General features: G+C 36.5%; 1 protein-coding gene across 8 annotated transcripts in view; it reads left to right on the plus strand.

The window, feature by feature from the left end:
• Positions 1–20,327, plus strand: part of RASAL2 (RAS protein activator like 2) — a 397,309-nt gene that overhangs the window by 192,407 nt on the left and 184,575 nt on the right. For all 8 annotated transcript variants that reach the window (XM_014783389.2, XM_087438356.1, XM_004425002.3 and 5 more), the window contains exon 2: positions 9,394–9,521. In XM_014783389.2, coding sequence (XP_014638875.1) covers positions 9,394–9,521 — 128 coding nt within the window. The remainder of the gene's footprint in view (positions 1–9,393; positions 9,522–20,327) is intronic.

The following is a 20,327-nucleotide window of genomic DNA, read 5'->3' on the forward strand; positions in this document are numbered from 1 at the left end:
TGTATTGTGAATGTATCTCTTGATACCTAAACTCTCATCATCCAAATATTTCCTCTAATGACTGGGAAATTTTTAACCTAAAATTGACTATCCAAATTGAAATATCATTAAAAGAAAGTCACATGTGTGTTCTGGCCAAAACCACTTAGTTGTACATGAATCTGGGTGAGAGAATAGGGAGTAGACTATCATCTTTTATCACTTATTCTTCCAACGGGATTGTGTTTCGTGATCATGTTGTTTAAAGGCTTCACGCAATCTAAAAATCTTTTAAGATAATGGAAGAGCTTTTGAAAAGTAGGTGAGTCTTGGAGGATTAGAAAAGCTCTTACCTAGGAGAAAAGATCGAAATGATAAAGGCTAATAGGAGACAAGAGAAAAAGACAAAGAAATAACCTTGGCTGTGCACATGTCCTCATAAACTATGCATATGATTTTTACCTATTTGTGAGAAAAAATGATATTATAGGGGCTGGCCTGGTGGCGCAAGCAGTTAAGTGCTCACATTCCACTGCGGTGGCCTGGGATTCACCGGTTCGGATCCCAGGTGCGCACTGACACACCGCTTGTCAGCCCATGCTGTGGCGGCGTCCCATATAAAATGGAGGAAGATGGGCATGGATGTTAGCCCAGAGCCAGTCTTCCTCAGCCATAAGAGGAGGATTGGCAGGTGTTAGCTCAGGGCCTATCTTCCTCACACAAAAAAAAGAAAAAGTAATTATAAAAATGGCATTAGTTTCAGAACGTCTTGTTAATTTTATTTTTTGCTATTTGCATTCACATGCTGCTTTAACAGATTATTGTTCATTTACCTTGTATTACATGTTTGCAGTATAAAAGGAAAATGTAACTTGTGACCAATACTATATACTATGCACAAATGTACCCACTAATAAGTTTATTGAATATTAAATGATTTTGTATGTTTATCTTTAATTTAGATGTTTTTGGGCAGATCATATGTAGAGGTTTAAGAATACTTAATGATATTTGGGGAAAGTAATTGAGAGTCTTAGAGGGTCTTAAACTAAATTATTCTTTTTCCACTTAAAATCAGAATATAGTCTCATTTTTATTCAAAAATTTGCCATCTAACACATTTTCAGGAATGGATTAGATTTCGATAGGAGGGATGTCTGTTCTATTTGTGTTGGTTGTGTTGAAGAGAAGAAGCTAAATGCTTTCTTTTATTGCTTTATAGTCTCATATTGTAGGTGTTTGTTTGCTCCTTCTCATTTGAGGTAATACTCATTTGAGGTCATACTCATTTGAGCTCAGTGGTTTTTGATAAAGAGAAAGATTTTTCACTTCTAATGTATGCCAGCTAAGTTGTGTCAAGACCAAGCTGATTGAATTGGGTTGTCAATTTACCAGTGAGTGAGTGATAGGATTCTTTAGAGAAGCCTACATTATCTTCTTGATAGTGTTCACTGTAAACTTAGTGATTTGTGATTCAAGCAGGTCACATTTTAGAAAAGATACATATGTAGCTCTGTATTCTATTGTAGCTGATACTGTGGAGAGAGGTGGAGCTAGTAAATTTTTTTTTAATGCTGCCAAACTCTTCGTAAGTTTTATTTTAAATGCAGTCTACCACCTTCTGCTCTCTGAGATAATTGGTTGTGTAACCCATTGCTCAGATCTGAGAAACTGATCTCTCAAGAGTGGTGAACTATTCATTTACTCTTTTTTTTCCCTTTCTCCACTAAGAATCACGTTCCTTTAAAAGCTCTAATTGTTTCCCCACAGCATCTGCCCCTAAAGGAAAGTGATGGGATTCAGTTCAAAAGGAGACAAGCATGGGCATATATTAATGTAGGAATATATATTCCTTTTATACTACAAATATGTAATATATAGGAATATATTAATATAGGAAGAGGTACTAAATGTAACAAAAGGAATGAGTATTAAATGATGTTTGAGATTAATTCTTACTATAGTTCATTTTTCTACCAGTAACAAGAACATGAGACAAGAAAAGGATCTTGAGTTTTGATCATTTATATAACACTGTGGTTATATTTTAAGGGCCAGACTAGTATTTTCTCAAATTTGTGTAATACTTGAGTGTTAAGAAAAACTTTCATATACGCCTTTTTTTTCCTGCTAAGAATTAGTATATAAATGAATTATTTTATTTTGGGTATTGTATAGTTTTCTGTTTAGGTAAAAGAATGAACTGTAGATGTGAGTGATCTGTTAGGATTGGAGAGCAGGCTGTGATTGACTGCCATCTGTCACCTCAACGCTGGCATCATTCATAACATTCTATTCAGTTACCCAAGTCATATGGTTGCTTAAGCAGTGCTTGGCCCAGTGTGGGAATTATGGGATTTACTCCCTCTTGTGCATGTCTAAAAAGCGGAAGAAAACCATGTGATCTGCTCTGCCTGCTGTTTCGTAGCACACATGATCAGGTGCAGTGCAAACTGTGTACTAGTGATGTGGAAGGGAGAAGCCGGCTGGAACCACCATAGGAATTATTTCCCATCCTGGCCATCTTAGAATACTTAGGTAATAGCATCAAAATAAAATGAGTTTTTCTGTAAGAGAAGTGTTACTTTTATCAAACATCTGATTGTCTACTATAAATAAAGCATGCCTTCAAGGAACTGGTTACACTGTTATCAGACAACTCACTCTGCCTTGTGATGGAGCAGAGTTAGAACCCCCAGTGCTTAGGTCCTGGTGCTGCTGAGACTGAGAGGGAGGCAGCAAAGGGACTCTTTGCATACTTTAGACTAGAGGAAATTACTCCGCAGAAAGAAGTGACACTTGTTATCTCCTACCTGCCCTCTCTTTCTCTTAAAAAGGGTGTTGGTGAGCATAGGGGATTTACTGACTAGACACCAGTGATCAAGTAGCCTGGAAATTAAGCCTCTGTAGATGAGAAGGAAACTAAAATGGTTAGCTAAGGTCAAAAGACACAATACAAATTCATTTCAGCAAATAGTTATCCTTTCAGAGTGAATTTATGATAAGGATTAAGACATATTTCCATTAAGGCAAACATTTCTGACCTAATGATTTTATATCTTAAACATGTTGAATCATTTATTACTTAGTACCCTGTTATTCACCAAGGTGAGTGTCATCATACTTAAATCTACTGGGGCCATTGATTCATATAATTTGCCAGCCCAAAGATTCATTGTATGTCAGGACAAAGCAGAGTTCACAGACAATAATTTTAGTGTTTGAGTGGTTATCAATCTAAGAAGATTTTTGTTTGTTTATTCTGGAAACAAGGCATTTTCTGACATTTTGACAGAATACAGAGAGTGGAAAGGTAATGAGGGGATAAAACAAATAGAATTAAACTTTATTTTAATGTCCATATTGGTTTTTCTTTTCTTTCTGTACTTGAAGAATAAAAGAGAGTAACTCAAAGTATATGGATGGCAGTAATTGATGGCAGCTACACTAGGTCTTGAGCAGATAGTATTAACACATTTATAAAATAATTTGGTCATATATCTCTAATGTCTAGAGGGCTGCTGTTATGCAGCATGTTACAGTTATTGACATTATTAAGAATCATCTCCACATGACAACTCAAACATTTCCTCTCTTGTAGCAGAAATTGCCTATAGAAGATAGCTAGGCATATATCATATTTTTAAAGCTGTATGGCAGGGCAAGGATTTTATTATTCATCAAAAAAATAAAGAACTGCCTTCTAAAAACATTGCTTGTTAGTTGGCCTATTACTATAAATGACATTTAAACTTGAGCTTTTGTCAAAACTGTTTTGAACATTTTGGTGAAGAGAAAAATAGCCCTTTGTGTATTTATGGAAACTGACATGTTCTTAGCTAGTTTAGCATAACTTTTAAAGTTATTTAGATGTGTTTTTACTTGTATAAGAAAATGGTCACTCCAATTTTGAGTCTTTATACAAGTAATGCTTGTATTTTGGCTTTGAGTTTTAACCAAATTCAGAACCAAAACAAGTCTGATAATTGAAGTTTGAATGTTAGGCAGAACTTGCCATTTCTAAGCAAGGTTACCACTATCGGGAGTGTAACACACACACACACACACACACACACACACACACGGAAAGATCTTTCTACAGCAGTTGAGACCTCTACAATTTACAACTACTTGTTAGAAATGTGTTTCTCTTTTAATGTATTAAAATCTCCCCAGTGTAGATAGATTTCCCAAAACTATGTTTTGTTTTTATTTTTTTAGGTTGGTACTAAGAATCAATGAAAGGCTATTGAGACTGAATGAAACATTAGGGCTTGTGTTAGCTGGAAGATTCTCTCTGTGGAATTCTCTGTAAAGCTTGTTTTGGATGGCGGTAAATAAGTTTAGGATTTTACCTGTTGCATTAAACTTTCAAGGTTGGGATTTTAAAAAACATGTGGCTAGTAAGTGATGTGATTCAAAAGCAACTCAGATGAACTTCTAAGGAACTGTAAGATGCAAAAATAAAATTTACCAAAGCAGTTTCTTTCTTCGACATTCTCCATATTTGGGTCATAGACTTGTTCTTTTCTACTCTCCTTTACCCCTTTTTCTGCTTCCAATTAGATCCCTTTGTTTACTCTCCTACTGTAGGTCTTTTGAGATGCTTTCTAAGTCTGGAAGAAACAAGAAGATGCTTACCCTCTAAGGGAAAAGTTACTTTGTGGATATTTATAGATATACCTATTGGAATTTCCAGCTCTATCATATCTTTTTGTTCATCTTTTTTGTCAAGTGATGTGACAAGCCATGATGCCCCCTTCTCTGGTTACAAGGAAGGGTTATGAGGAAAGATTACACATAAGTTTTTTGTTGTTGTTTCCTTGCCAAGTGGTTACTAAATTAATATTAGCATTTGGAGAGGCCCAGGGTTTGATTTTTAGATTTAGAGGTAAACTAAATAATCTGGTATTTTGAATGGTGTTTTGAAAGGATTTGGATGTAATGGATTACACTGAATCCTTCAAATTCAATTCCAATTCAAAAGCTTCCCTTTTAGGTTTTCTTTATTCCTTTTTTGAAAAACTTTGCTTTGGACTTCCCTGCTAAAACTGAAGCAGAGTTACAGTTATATAACCTGCTTCATGAGCATTTATCAGTCTATATTTGTATTAATTACTCTTTTATTCTCTCGTCTTTTGTGCTATTCTTCCACCACAAACAACTAGAGAGTTACCAGTGCAATTGATTCCTATTTCAAAATCTAGCTCACATAATCCCTTTCTTTCTGTTTCTACTGTCACCAATCTATGACCCTAATCATCCCTTACCCAGGCCATTATATTAGTCTCTCATTCATTGTATAAGACCTCTGGACTTTTCCCTACTTACTTCATCTTACAAACTATTGCCAAATTTTCTTAAAGTCCTTCATTGGCTTCCTATTGTGTAAGAAATGGTTTTGAAAGTATGATCCGTGGAGCCCTAGAACCCGAGGATCCCCCTGATCCTGCTAGGTTAAAACTCTTTTCATAATAAGACTTGCCTTTTTTTTTTTTTCCCCCCGTGTTGATATTTACACTGATGATGCAAAACTAATTATGAATAAAACTACTGACTCAGTAGCAGGAATCAAGGCGTGGCATCGAACTATACCAGTAGTCATTGCATTCTTCTCTGCCACATACAGTAGGGAAGAAAGAACTTTTACTTAAGAATATCCGTGAGAACTCAGTGAAAATCCTTAATTTTATTAAATCTCAACCCTAGAGTTTACATCTTTTTAACATTCTATGTGATGACACGGAAAGTACTCATAAGCTGCAAACTAAAGTATGATGGTTATAACAGTGGAAAACATTTGTACGGATTGATTTGCGAGCTGGACTTGCCACTTGTTTTTCATGGAACACCATTTTTATTTGAAAGAACAACTGAATAGGCAAACTATAGTTATTCGATCTTGGTTATTTGGCAGACATTTTCTGGAGAAAGACGTAAACCTGTCACTTAAGGGGAAAAAACCAACAGTATTTATTGCCAGTGATAAAATTCAAGACTAAAAATGAAAGTTAGTATTTTTGAAAATTTGAATCTGCCACCTTGAGCTTGACAGCTTTCCAGTACTTAAAGACTTTTCTGATGAGATCAGGACTTTTCTGAAGGTTAATGAATGTGATTTTTTTGATATTATGAAAAGTGTCAACATTTGTAAGATCTGCAAAACTAAGTGAACTGATATTTTCTAAATGATCAATGCATAATGTTACAAATTTATGTGCATGGGTAAAGGATCCATTCAGAGGACAAGATAGACCAGTGATTTTTTATGTAACAGAGTATGAAAAGTCGGTTGATGTGGTGTTAGATTCCATATTTTACTCACTTTTAAGAAGTAACTGCTTGTCAGGTTTTGGTATGGTATTAAAAAAGATGATCCCCAGTTATCTAAAAATGCTGTTAAAATACTCTTCTGTTTTCCAACTACATATCTGTGTGAGTCCAGATTTTCTTCATATACTTCAACCAAAACAACATAAAGCAATAGATTGAATGTTGAAACACATATAAGAACCCAGCTGTCTTCTGTTCAGCTAGACTTAAAAGAGATTTGCAAAACTCAAAACAGTGTCACTCTTCTCATTTTTTTTGTTTTGGAAAATAGTTACATTTCATTAGAAATGTGTTATTTATATCAACATGTAATAGATGTTATGTTATCATTAAATGAATAAATATTTTAAAAATTTTTCAGTTTTAATTTCTAATATGGTAAATATTGATAAATATAACCCACATAAACAAAAGATGTCTGAAGTCCTCAGTAATTTTAAGAGCCTAAGGGGATCCTGAGATCAAAAAAATTTGAGAATTACTAGTCTACTGATAATATCCAATCTTAGAGAAGTGCTTTCCAAAGGGCAACCTCTGATTCTTTTTAATGTCTCTCAAATTATTCAATTTTTATAATAAGGCCAGTATCCAGTGTCCTTAGTATCCTTATAGGAATGGGACAGTGCAAATCTAAATTTTTTTTCCAATTTTGCTAATAAGATTTTTATTTGTAATTCTAAGTTAGTTATCCTTCTTTCTTGTTTTCTTCCTTGGTATGCATTCTCATAAAATTGTCAAAAAGGGGACATGAGTAAAAAACAAATTGAAATTATAACAGAGCTAATCAATCTCATAATTTAGACAGAAAATTTTAAAATATAGAAGTGTTGGTCTGTACTTCATTCTACCTCGGCACTGGGGAGAAGTAGTTTGGGGTCGAGAAATGCTTTGTGAGTCATTGTCTAGTTTCATAATACCGTGAAGAAACTAGGAACAAAGCTCAGGTTAGAGAAAGAGACATGAGACAGTGAGACTTGAAGAGAATTACTCAGGATGACACAGGAAGAGAATTTAGATTTTTGTAAATTCAATGCTGATACAAATTTATATTTTGTCAGGAATCCTGGGTTATGCTATATATATGGTATCCTATATTCTAATTTTTATGGAGTCTATGAATATCTTCTTGCTTAGTATATAGATCATAAGATTACTGTTCAAATTAAATTACAGTGGGCAGTTTAGGTCACCTATGGTTAACTTATGTAAGAAGGTTAGTCATTTGGACGAAAACTTGTCTGGGCCACAAAACCACCACATTTCCACATAAAGTAGGTGCATCCCTCTCTGTTGAAGTGGTCTTGGTATTTGACTCTAAAAATAGGCCTACATTGTGGTAAAAATCTAACCCACTTGTTTGTCCAAATCATGTGAAGAAAATCAGCTTTGACAAGGCTAAGTATAGACAAGAATCTCCTATATGTATCAAAAAGGATTGAGTCAGTTCCTTTAAATTTTTTGGTGATAATTTTAAGAAATTTTGAAATATAAAGAAAACTTTTAAATAATTTAAGATGCTTAGAATACAAAGGGAGACTTGAGGGTGGTGGGAGAGAGAGTTGGTGTGGAATGGAGAAGCGATAGATGCAGTGTCTACTGCTGTGCATAGTGCAGAGGAGATAGAAGCAGAAAAATAAGGGGGGAATAAAGGAGAAACAGTGAACTTCTAAGGATTGGTAACATGTCCAGCCAAGCCCTAGTAACATTATGGGTTCTTGGACTTTGAATTATTTTGGAGGATAGTTGATAACCTCCCCAAAACATGCAGAGCAACAAGTTTAGATAGATTTTGAGAGAGCAAAGGTAGCTAAGCCAGAAGGAGCACTGAAGATAATATTGGACACATAAGGGGATGTAAGAAGAGAGACATACACTTAACTGCACTAATTACTGACTTGTTTACTTTCTACAGAACTCCAACTATAGTTATACATATTTGGGTAATTATGGTATAAAACATCTGGGAAATCATTTGAATTTCCTTGAAGTAAATACCAGGCATACTTATCATCCTGTGATAAAAAGACTAAAAGTCTGTAGATAGTAATAGTAATGAAAACACTCATAATAGACAAAATGTGCTTATTTATAATTTATGAGTCTCCTGCCCTCATGGGTGTTTGTTCTCTAATTTATTCAGTTTGAGATGTTCTTCTAGCGTAAAAACTAAATAGTAATAAATAATGCATTTTAAATGATCCCTGCAGTATATTCCTGAGCAGAGTTAGTCCTTCGTGGCTAAAGAACTTTTAATACTATATATTGAACTGTCATAAAAGCCTTATTTACTGGATCTAATGTGTACTTAGATTAAGATATATTCCAAGTTTTACAGCAGCCTGAATGAATGAACAATTAATGTCCAAAAAATTTAAAGTAACAAAATAATAGTAACCACTTGGTATTTTATAGGGAAATAAGACATTGAGAAGAATTGAGACATTTAGCTTTGATGTTGCATGCCTCCGCCTCTAAGAGACATGATGGTGATATGTTTAGATCTTTCCTTGAGGAAATTGCTTTCTATGTTTTTAAGATCTTACTGGCCTCTAGTGGTAATATGATGCTATAGTTTAAACATTTCTAATTCTTATGAGTGACTAGCAATAAATCCATTTTGAAGGCACAGGCTGCCAATAACTTCACTCTCTCAGTCCTGGGTCAACAGTACTCTCAAAAGTGTACATGCAACATCATCTTCCTCCTAAAGACCAGAGACTGTATCTTTTGTTCTTGTCTGAGTCACCCCCACCTCTTTATTTTAAATGATATTGGTTTAGTTCTGAAGCTCCCTCTGATTATTTTAGTGCATACACAGTGGTGGTTACTGTGTCAAGTCTATGCTAACCATTCTTCTTAGAGTGTTGCAGCCCTCTTTTCTGCAGACTATAGGGCCAGTTTTTCCCTCTGTACATAACAGTTTTTACTTTTTTAAGAGGAAGTTAAATTTTCAATTTACCATTTAGATTCGTGTTTAGACCTCTTTATTTAATTTGATTTTGAAGAATCTTATGTTCAAAATACTAGTTTACTAAGCATGATAATGATTTGTCACTTCTGTTTTTCATATTTGTCACACAGATGTGAAAGGGCCACCTACCCATCGTCTGTCTTGTGGCCAGTCACCCTATACTGAGACGACAACATGGGAACGAAAGTATTGCATCCTCACAGACAGCCAATTGGTGTTGCTCAACAAGGAGAAGGAGGTGAGATGGATATTACTGAGAAAAGCTACTTCCTTTTTGTGACCAAATTCCTAAAATAATCTAGTTTTATTTTTATTTTGATAAGTTGCATTTATGAAAATGGAGACTTTATGAATGATAAACTATAAGTAAGTCTAAAGAGTGGCTAATGTCATAATGATATGCAATTGCCATGAAGGAGTGAGTTCAACAAGATGGGCTGCATTTTCACTGAAGGACCAGTGAAAGAGTTATTGAGTTGACTACTTTGGAATGAGAACGGATTGGATTGTGTAGACCTGGCCCCGAAAATGACCCAGAGGAGCTATTGGAAATTATATCAGTCTAGCTCCTAGCAAGTAACAAATGGCACAGTTAGTGGATTATTTGAAAGAGGTTTAATGAAGGGACTATTTATAGAGGCAGGGGCAACATAAGGGACCCACCAAAGGGTGGGGAAACACACATGAACTAGCAACAGCAGAAGGTACTTATCACCCCAGACCTTCAGGGCAAGGGAGGGGAGCAATGTTTCTGGAACCCAGAGAACTGTAGTTGCATGAGAGGGCTGCATGACAGTTGCCATGGCTGTACACAACACAGCCTCTATTGAAACAAAAATGGCCAGCAGGGAGGAAGCAAGGGAGAATAAACACTCCAATTCTCTTTTCCTGCCTTCTGATTTCTTGCCAATGTTACCTACTGCCCAGACCTAACTTGGAGACAGAGGAAAAGATTGCTCTTGATGTGGTCTGTAGAGGTTTACTTCCTGAAACACACAGCAAGGGAGAGAAGGGCAGAGAGTAGATCTAGAGAGGCATACAGAGTGTAATTAGCACAGATATCTAGTTCTAGGTAAACTTTCTGTCCCTCTAAATTAAAAAACTCTTGAACTTATCATATACTGTTACTGCTTTACTCCTCAAACTGTTACATGTACAGATCCTTCTACATCCAAATAATTCATTTACTTATTGGTGATTTATCAGATAGTTTGTATCATTCTGATTTGGTAGGGCCATAAAACCATCCTACTCCCAACCTCCGCAACATAAAAAAATGAGTGAATATGATCTTGACAAAGAAGAGGGATAATGAGAGGGAGGGAGAAGAAAAGATCTGATTCAATGAAGGAGAAAGATTAATTGCCAAAAATATATATGAATAACTAGAAAGCTATAGGTAGAATATCAATTTAGTGAAGTCATCCCTCCTGAAAAGTGAAAAGAGGCAGCAATGAACAGGAAATACATTTCTCAATTCTCATTTGTGGATCCCTCCCTCCCTTTTCTCTTCTCTCTCTCCTCACTCTCTGTCCCTTTTCTTTTCTGTCCCTTCTCTTACTCAGCATTTTTTAATGTAGTAAACGCAAGGTACTAACAATAAAGCAATTTCCGTTTCTTCTTTTATTTTAATAGGCAGTACTTACTTGCAAGGGCCCAGCTAATGTGTCGTCTATGAAGAACTTGCTTATTCTTTTTCTCCAGCCATTTAAAAATGTTCTTTTTTTTTTTTTTTGAGGAAGATTGCCCTGTGCTAACATCTGTTGCCAATCTTCCTCTTTTTCTTTTTTCTCCCCAAAGCCCCAGTACATAGTTGTGCATCATAGTTGTAGAGTTGTAGCTCTTCTATGTGGGATGCCGCCTCAGCATGGCTTGATGAGTGGTGAGTAGGTCCCAACCCGTGAATCTCGGGCCATCGAAGCGGAATGCGCGAACTTAACCGCTATGCCATCAGGCTGGCCCCTAAAAATGTTCTTACTTTTGTTACTATCTCCCTGCCCATGACCCTTTTCCAGAATTTTAATATTATTAAATTTAATTTTATTAAAATAATTTAATAAAGGTCAGCCTTTTCTGGTACAGTCTAGTACATGTTGCTGTGTTTATATTAAGTAGATACATAATAAAAATTGGTAGAGTGACTATGTATAGAAGATTTCTAATTATCCAATTTGAATAAACAGGTGATTCAAAATACTCATTTTAACTAACTTGCTCTGTCTGCAGTCTTTGATCAGAGCTATTAATAAAGAGTGATATGAACAGATCATTTGCCACCTTTTTGCCCTTACCTACATTTTAGTCAGTGTAGTACTGTAAGAAGTTAAATAGCCTGAGGATAGATAGCATAAGATCAAGAAGCATGCCTTACTTAGAACCAAGATAGAATCTGTTGATTAAATATTACTGATCAATTGAGTAATCCAGGCCTGGGCTCCCTTTGTCTGATAAAATAACTATCCATGATGAATAATTTCCTAAAATAATATCTTATATACTTTATCCCTTTTTATGCCAGTCATCATGAGTAGCCCTGGACACCTGGGGAAACCCCTCATATCCCACACTCTACATATGGCTCTGTAAATAGTCTTTTCTGTCCTGGCCTTCCACTCATCCTTTCCTACCTCTTTAAACCCTTTCACCATGCCCTCTGCAACTCATGGCCCATCATCAGCAAAATCAGCTGTTTCTTCCACCTCTTCTCTGAAGAAGTCCCTTAACTTCTTGGTCTCATGAGAACCTGTGTCTTCCCTAAGGACACTGTCTTCTGTGAAGTGCTGTCAAGTGATGGGTGTTTTTCTCCCACAGCCCTTATGTCATGCTGTCTATAGTAGATGTCCTTCTCCTTTCAGGCGTGCTTCCTATCTGTTCTCCCTCATTTTCCCTAAAAAGCCCAAACTCTGAATCTCATGTTGTAGTCATCTTCCAACCCCCAATCATACCTCCTCATTTTTTTGTTGCTCCTGGCTTTTTTAATGCCCCTGGCGTTTTTTTGTTGCTCCTGGCTCATTGTCATTATCTCTAGTGCTACTCCAGCCTTAATTTGTGATGATTCCAGTGTCCACAGAGATGATTCTATGAATACAGTGGCTCTCAGTTCCTTGAACTCCTTTCCTCTAAGAATCTTTTCCTCTACCCCGCCTCATTGCTACAACTTCTTCATATTCTCAATTGCATGCATCTTACTCTCTGACCATCATCTCCTGTCTTTCTAGATGATCCCTTATTCCAACAAGTCTTCAATCCTTTTGGGACCTATGGTCCATCAGTCCTATCACCGTTTCTGCCCCTCATACCTCTGATATCCTCTCTTCTCTTTTCACCCAGCCTGAATTACGTGGTCAATCATTCCAAGGTCATCCCTTGCATACTCTTTCCCTGCCCTTCTCTTGTATCATCATACTCACTTTGCAATATGATAGCTTGGTTAAATCCTGTTCCTCATCTATCCTGCCCTGCTTTTATGCAGCATAATGTGTCTGGAGAACATCACTCCGCCATCCTGATGGTCTTTAAACTAATGGCTGCAAACCTCCTGTAAGCCCCTAATGCTTTTTGGTAATCACAAAACATTTTCCTAGTCCATTTACTGTCCAACTCTCCTGGACTAGTGCTTCTCAATCTGTGCATGGTGAAGGACCAGTTTTTCCCCATGTCATCATGAGCAACAAAATACAATAAAATGAATTGTTAAGAAAAATGAAATTTTAAGAAGACATAAAAATACAAGCCCAACTTTTAATTAGATTTAACAAAAATGAAATTACAATTCAATAAATATACACAGAATAATCATAAAATAGGAAAAGAAGGAATAAAATTACAAAAATTGTACATGTTCATGGAAAGTGTGTTGTATAATGAGACAAATCCGCTGATCACACCAGACACACTTCTTCTGAATTTCTATACTGTTAAATTGTTTATCGTGGACCAGTAACAAACAATTTGCAGAACAGCACAGGACCTTGGGCCACACTTTGAGTAGCACAATCCAAAATGATTTCTAAGATGATTTTTTTCATGTCTCTTCCCCTATTCCAAAACTTTCTCTGTTACCCTCACTTACAGCTGATTACTTTGCTTCTTCCGTCACTGAGAAAATTCAGGTACTCAGAAGAGAACTTCTGCATACTCCATCACCATGTCTACCCATCCACCAGCAGCTGTTTCCTTATACCCTGATTTTCTTCCTTTAGCCATGATTGAACTCTCCACAATCCAACAATCAGCCTCTCTATGTGTGCCCATTCCGTACTTCTTGCCTATTGAAGGATATATCACTAGCAATTCTCCCTACCTCTTTTACATCTTCAATTTTTTGATCTCTGCTAGATCATTCCCATCAGCATGCTATTATTTCTCCCATCTTAAAAGAAAAAATAAGCCTGTATTAACCTCACTTCTACCTCCAGTTACCACCCCTTTCTCTGCTTCACTTAACAGCGAAGATTCTTGAAACTTCTAAACTTATTGTCTCTAATTTCTCTCCTCCCGTTGTCTCTTAAACCTACTCCTGTCAGAGTCGTATGCACACCACTCTGCCAAAATTGCTCTTGTTAAGATCACTGGTGACCTCCACATTGCTAAATTCAGTAGTCAATTTTCAGTTCTCATCTTAATCTGTCTGTCAGTGGCATTTAATGCAGTCGATCGCTCATTCCTTCTCCTAAAACTGCTTTATTCACTTGGCTTCCATGACACCATGCTCTCTTAGTTTTCCTCCTGCCTCCCTGGCAGTTCCTTCTGAGTCATCTTTGAGTCATCAGATTTCTCTTTTTGTCTTCAAATCTTAACAGGGGAGTGCCACAGAGTTCAGTCCTTAGACCTCACTTCCTTAGGAATCTCATCCAATCTTATGACTTTAAATACCTTCTAATGCTGTTGATTTCTAATTTTATGTCTCAGGCCTACACATCTGTTTTCTCTAGACTCATATATCCATCTGCCCATTGCACGCCTCTACTTGGATATGAAATAGTCATCTCCAATATGCCTCACACTGAGCCCCTAATCTTCCCTCCCAAACCTGCCAGAGGCCATCCACATCTCCATTAATAACAACTCCATCCTTCCAACTTATAAGGCCAAAAACTTCCCCAGCTCACTATGTTCCAGCCATTCGGGCTTCATCACTGTTGTTGAGCATATCAGGCATGTTCCTGCCTCAAGGCCTTAGCCTTGGCTTTTCCCTCAGATATTTGCATGACTCACTTTCACATCTTCAATTCCTTGCTTACATACCACCTGCTCAGTAAGGCCTACCCTGACCAACCTATTTAAAATTGCAACCTCTCCCTGTATCTCCGTCCAGAACTTCTGATCTAATACCCGGCTCTAATTTTTTTCCCCATAACATTTGCCACCTTCTGAAATGCTGTGTAATTTATATGTTATGTTTATTGTCTCTCTTGCCCTACTGGAATGTAAGCTTTAGGGCACACATTTTTTTTTATTCAATTTTTTTTATTGATGTCATAATAGTTTATAACATTGTGAAGTTTCAGTTGTACATTATTATTTGTCAGTCACCATATATATGTGCCCCTTTACCACTTATGTCCATCCCCCAACCCCCTTCCCCTCTGGTAACCACTAATCTGTTCTCTTTGTCCATATATTTGTTTATCTTCCACATATGAATAAAATCATACAGTGTTTGTCTTTCTCTGTCTGGCTTATCTCACTTAACACAATACCCTCAAGTTCCATCCATGTTGTTGCAAATGGGACTATTTTGTCTTTTTTTATGGCTGAGTATATTCCATTGTATATATATATCACATCATCTTTATCCATTCATCAGTTGATGGGCACTTGGGTTGCTTCCATGTCTTAGCTATTGTCAATAATGCTGCAGTGAACATAGGGATGCATAAGTCTCTTTGAAGTGTTGATGTCAAGTTCTTTGGATGAATACACAGTAGTGGAATAGCTGGGTCATATGGTATTTCTATTTTTAATTTTTTGAGAAGTCTCCATACTGTTTTCCATAGTGGCTGCACCATTTTGCATTCCCACCAACAGTGTATGAAGGTTCCCTTTTCTCCACATCCTCTCCAACATTTGTTATTTTTTTGTCTTGGTAATTATAGTCATTGTGACAGATGTAAGGTGATATCTCATTGTAGTTTGATTTGCATTTCCCTGATAATTAGTGATCTTGAACATCTTTTCACGTAGGGCATGGATTTTGTTTGTTTTGTTCATTGCTGTATCCCTCCGTGCTTAAAACAGTTCCTGCCACATGAGTAACTTCTCAGTAAATATTTGTTGAATAAATTTGAAAAAGCCAAATTATAAATTTTAATTCCTGAATATCCATTTCCTTCTCTTCTTTTTGTGTGATAAGTCTTCTCAGAAGATGAGACTTAATTTCATATTTTTTCTAAAACTGGATAATAAAAGAGGAGAAAAATATTCCATAAGATGCTTTTCCATTATTGAATATGTGATTCTCTATTTATTGAGCATCTATTGGGTATGCAGTATTGTGGTTGCAAAGATGCAGTTTTATTGGGGACACGTTGAGGTAAATTAAAAGTTGTACTCATTTGGAACTAAATAGAGGTGGTGGTTGCACAGCATTGTGAATGTACTAATGTCACTGAATTATTCACTTTAAAATGGTTCATTTTATGTTATATGAATTTCACCTCAATAAATTATTATTTTTTTATTTATAAAATATAATTATAAGGGAAAGATTAGCTGAGCTATTGCGTGGGATATCATATGAAGTGGAGAATGCCAGAAAAGGTTTTACAGAGAAATTTATGATTGGGCCATGTCTTTAGAGACAAATAGAAGCTTACCTTCTAGTAAGATAAGAAAAAGAAGGGAAGGATAGTCCATGTATGTATAAGGATACAAAGTCAAGAAACATCTTATATCTCTTTGGCAAACTGCAAAATGTTCAGAATTCTTGGAATATGATTTGCCAGAGGAAAAGTAATAGCTGTCAAGAACCAAATAATAAAGTGCCTTGAAGGCCTTGCTAAAGAATTTGGACTTTATTCTGGAAATGATTTGGACCATGGAACGGTATTTAACAGGGCAGTAACATCATTACATTTGCTTCATAGAAAAGTAACTCTTTTGATCATGTAGAAAATTGAGTGAAAGGGATTGGAAGGAAATAGATGAGTTAGATTACTGCAGTAGACCAGGTGAGGGATGATGAGTTTACAAAAAGTTTACAAAACAGTTTAATGCCCTGAGATGAGTATGTTCTACCATTATTAAGTTGGAAAAATGGAATTAAGTCTCTAGGATAAGAAAATGTTAAGCCATTGCTGTACCTGCTACTTGAGTGATAAATTTAATATTCTAATTATTTCATTACAGGAAAGGATTAGAAAGCAATTTTTTGTGGAAGGACCAGAATATGCTGTCACTCTTCTACCTTTCACTCACACTGTCATGAGGAGTGTAACTCTCACCCTTGGAATTTTGCAGTGAACAATTTAGAATTCCTTGAAACAAGGAGTTGAAGGAATTTCCTGCTAAAATTATCTTAAAAGGCTCTTTTAAACCTTAATCAACTAATCATGGGGATGTTTATTGCTGTGCTAAAGAGATCAATTAAGAGGGTTCTGTAAGGATTTAAGCTGAATCCTTAGCCAGGCGCTGCTGGAATGTGAAAGGACTATATTAGTCTAGTATTACTCATGTATTCAGTGTGTGGGATATTTCAGTGCTCTCTCTTAACTTTGCATGTTTCCTGTCAGAAATGGAAAAAATTCTGCTTGTGGGATATGCATGGGAAGAGTGTTAAATATAACAATTACCAATTTGAGAATGTAGCAGAAGGGTAGATCTGGGCAGAATGCTGAAAGAGAAGTCTGTGAGGAGTATCACCTTGAGAAATGACTCATTGGTTCAGTAAATTGCTTCATGCAAATTATGCCAAATAGACGTTGCTTGTTACGAAATACACTTCCCTGCCTGGATGCCAGGAAAGGCCCCAGCTGGCTTAGCACCAGCCCAGTTCAAAGAGGGCGTAGGAGGCCATTTGAATTCCATTTTGCTTGCAAGAGATAAGACCAAGTAAACTAGAGATTAAGAAATTGAGGGAAATGGTAGAGAAGACAATTCTGAACCCCTCTGAGGTACAGCCAGTATCAAAATACAGAAGAAAGCTGAATTTGTGAGTTTCTTTCTTTTGGTAATAACAAGCCATTAGGAAGGGTAAATATGGTTCCATTTTTCTTCGTTCAGACTCTACTTTCTGTATTTGAAATTTTTTAAACTGAATGCTAGCATACAGGCTGCAAAGGTAGTAATAATGCAATTTTAAAATATTTTACAATATTTTTCTTGCTTTTGGAAAGCAGTATTTACACTCAGATATACCGATGAAAATAGCAGTTAGAGTTTGTACAAATAGCTAAAATCAACTGTTATTTATCCTGGGGTAAACTACTCATGGCATGTTTCATTCAGAACCACTTTCAGGTTATTCAGCAAATACATAATGTGCCCCTGTGTGTGTATTCACTGTATTAGAAGTTGCAAAGAATAAGACACAATTCTTTTCTCTCTCTCCCCCATACCAGATTTAGTTGTGGAATTAAGACAAATAATTTTAAAACAGCATTTGATAAATAGCATAAGTAAAGTGGATAGAATAAAAGAAAATCCATTTATTCAAAAGAACCGTAGTCTGTGTCATTAAGATGCTATTGGCAATGGGCAATTATCAAGGGAAGCTTAAGAAAGGAAGAGATTTGATCAAAGTTGTGTGTTATGAATATTAATCTGTAGGATGTATTGGAAGAGAGAGAGATAGGAAGGAGACAGACCAATTAAGAGACTACCATTCCTCTCATCTAAAAACTTGAATAGTTTCTCAGTACTCCCTGAATTATGCATGACCTGGTATTAAAGCCCTCCCAGTGTAGTCATAATATATTTTGGTGTTCTACCCCACTTATCCCCCTTAAGAGTCTCTAGCTAAATTGGCCTACTTCCTGCTCCAAAGCAAAACAGAAAATTCATACGCTTAGCAACTTTTTGGCTGATATGTTTTTTCCTTTGCCCCATCTCTACCTATCAAATATTTATTCATTTCTGGGTTGGAGCTATTTTAAGATTTGGGGATTGACTGGTAAGATACAAGCTGTTAAGTTACGTGGAATTAGTTGCACAAATGAATATTTATAATTCAATATAATAAGTATAGTGACAGAGAAAGATCTGTTATTGACAGAACCTCAGGGAGGTGTACCTTAACCTTCCCTTAGGGGATTGGTAGAGGGGGAAGATTCCTGGAAGAGGCGATGCCTGTCTTAAGCCTTAGGATGAAGAGGAGTTTACCTGGAAGGCATAGAATAGGAAAGAAAGTGAGGGAAAATATTTTAGGATTCGAGAACAAACTAAGCAAAGGCACTGAACTACAAAATAGGGGATATAGTAGGGAAATGCAAGCAATTTGATGTTCATAGAACGTAAAGTCTGAAGCTGGACACTCACGCAGTGGCCAGATTGTGGATAACCTGGTATAGTATATTAGGGAGCTTGTGCTTACTCTGTAAGATAGTAGTAGTTTTAAAACACTCTTTTAGCAGAAGAACCCTTTCTTTGTAGAAAAGCTTAAGCAGAAGCCCTTTAAAACAGATAAACTCAGAATTAAGCTCTGGTTGAAGTAGAGAGATACCTCCCCCTGTCAGATACTTCCACATACAAATACACCACCCCTCCTTTGAAAACCATGGCAAGGGGCAAAGGAGAACAACTGAAGGGCTTTAAGCCTCAGAATGAAATAATCATATTTGCATTTTGGAAATACTCTGATAACTATGGAAAGGATATATTTAAGAGGCAGAACGTCACCAATGAAGAGACCATGTTAGTGGTTTGGATAAGAGATAATAAGAGGCTTTTGCCACCAGTGTTATAGTGTAACTGGTACAAAACTAGACCTCTCACTACAAACGACATAAAACTGGACTATATATCGATATATAGAGATATATAGAACTGCCTATTTGTCTGTCTATCTATCTGTCTGTCTGTCTGTCTGTCTGTCTATCTATCTATCTATCTATCTATCTATCTAATCTGTAGAAGAGAAAGAGAGAGAAACTATTTTCAGGCATCGGACAATAGGCGGCCAAAGACAGTGATCATCACCATTGCTCTGGCTCTCTGCTGTGTACCATTTCCCAACTTTGGTACTTGATATGGAGTCCAAGCAGAGTGTAGTAGTCCCACTGAGCTGAGGAGGCAGAAAAAAGAATTCTGCAGGTGAAGGGGCTGGAATCTGCTGGGCAGGACACTGGTGAGTCTTTGGTCAAGGGCCGGACTATACATGCTCAGGGCAGGACTACTCAGACTTTCTAGAGAGCAGCTGAAATGTTGAGAACAAAATAGAGATACTGGTGGTCATATTGAGCAATGCTAGAGGCCTGACTCTGCCAGTGAGAGACCTCTTTAAAATCTTACCACCCCAGGCAACTGTAGCTGAGATACCAGAAAGACCATGCCCCCAAAATATAGAAATTGAGATTTGGTAAGGCTAAGTGATTTATTTATGCCTCCATGCTTAGTACTGGTGGTCAAGGATGATTTCTAAGTAACTTGATGTATTTGTGCCACATTGCTCTTCCGTTGTCGTGGATGGTTTGGAACTAACAAAGAGGAGTGCAGTCAGAGATCCAGTTTGTCTTTGTTATTAACACGTTTTAGATACCAGAGAATCCATTTACTTCTCACTATGTTCCACTTTCCTCATCTAAAATGGAATGTATTAAAGCGCTTGGTTTTTTTCCCCTGAGGAGAAAGAGGACTCAGAAGCACAGGACAAGGCCAAAGAGGTTAAAAGAAAAACAAAATTCCTCTCAGCTTATAGAATCTGAAAGATAAACAATTTTTAAAGAGTAATTCAGTATGAACAAGTAAATGTGGACTCATAAACTAAGACAATCAAAATGGACAAAATTGCTTTTCTAAAGTTGACTTTTTCTAAAACTGATTCTCTTGAGCTGTGTACTAAGATTTGTGAACTCCAGCTTAGTTCATTTGAACATACTTGAAATAT

Source organism: Ceratotherium simum, chromosome 2, assembly GCF_057802395.1.
Source record: "Ceratotherium simum simum isolate JZ-2026a chromosome 2, ASM5780239v1, whole genome shotgun sequence".
Classification (NCBI taxonomy): domain Eukaryota; kingdom Metazoa; phylum Chordata; class Mammalia; order Perissodactyla; family Rhinocerotidae; genus Ceratotherium; species Ceratotherium simum.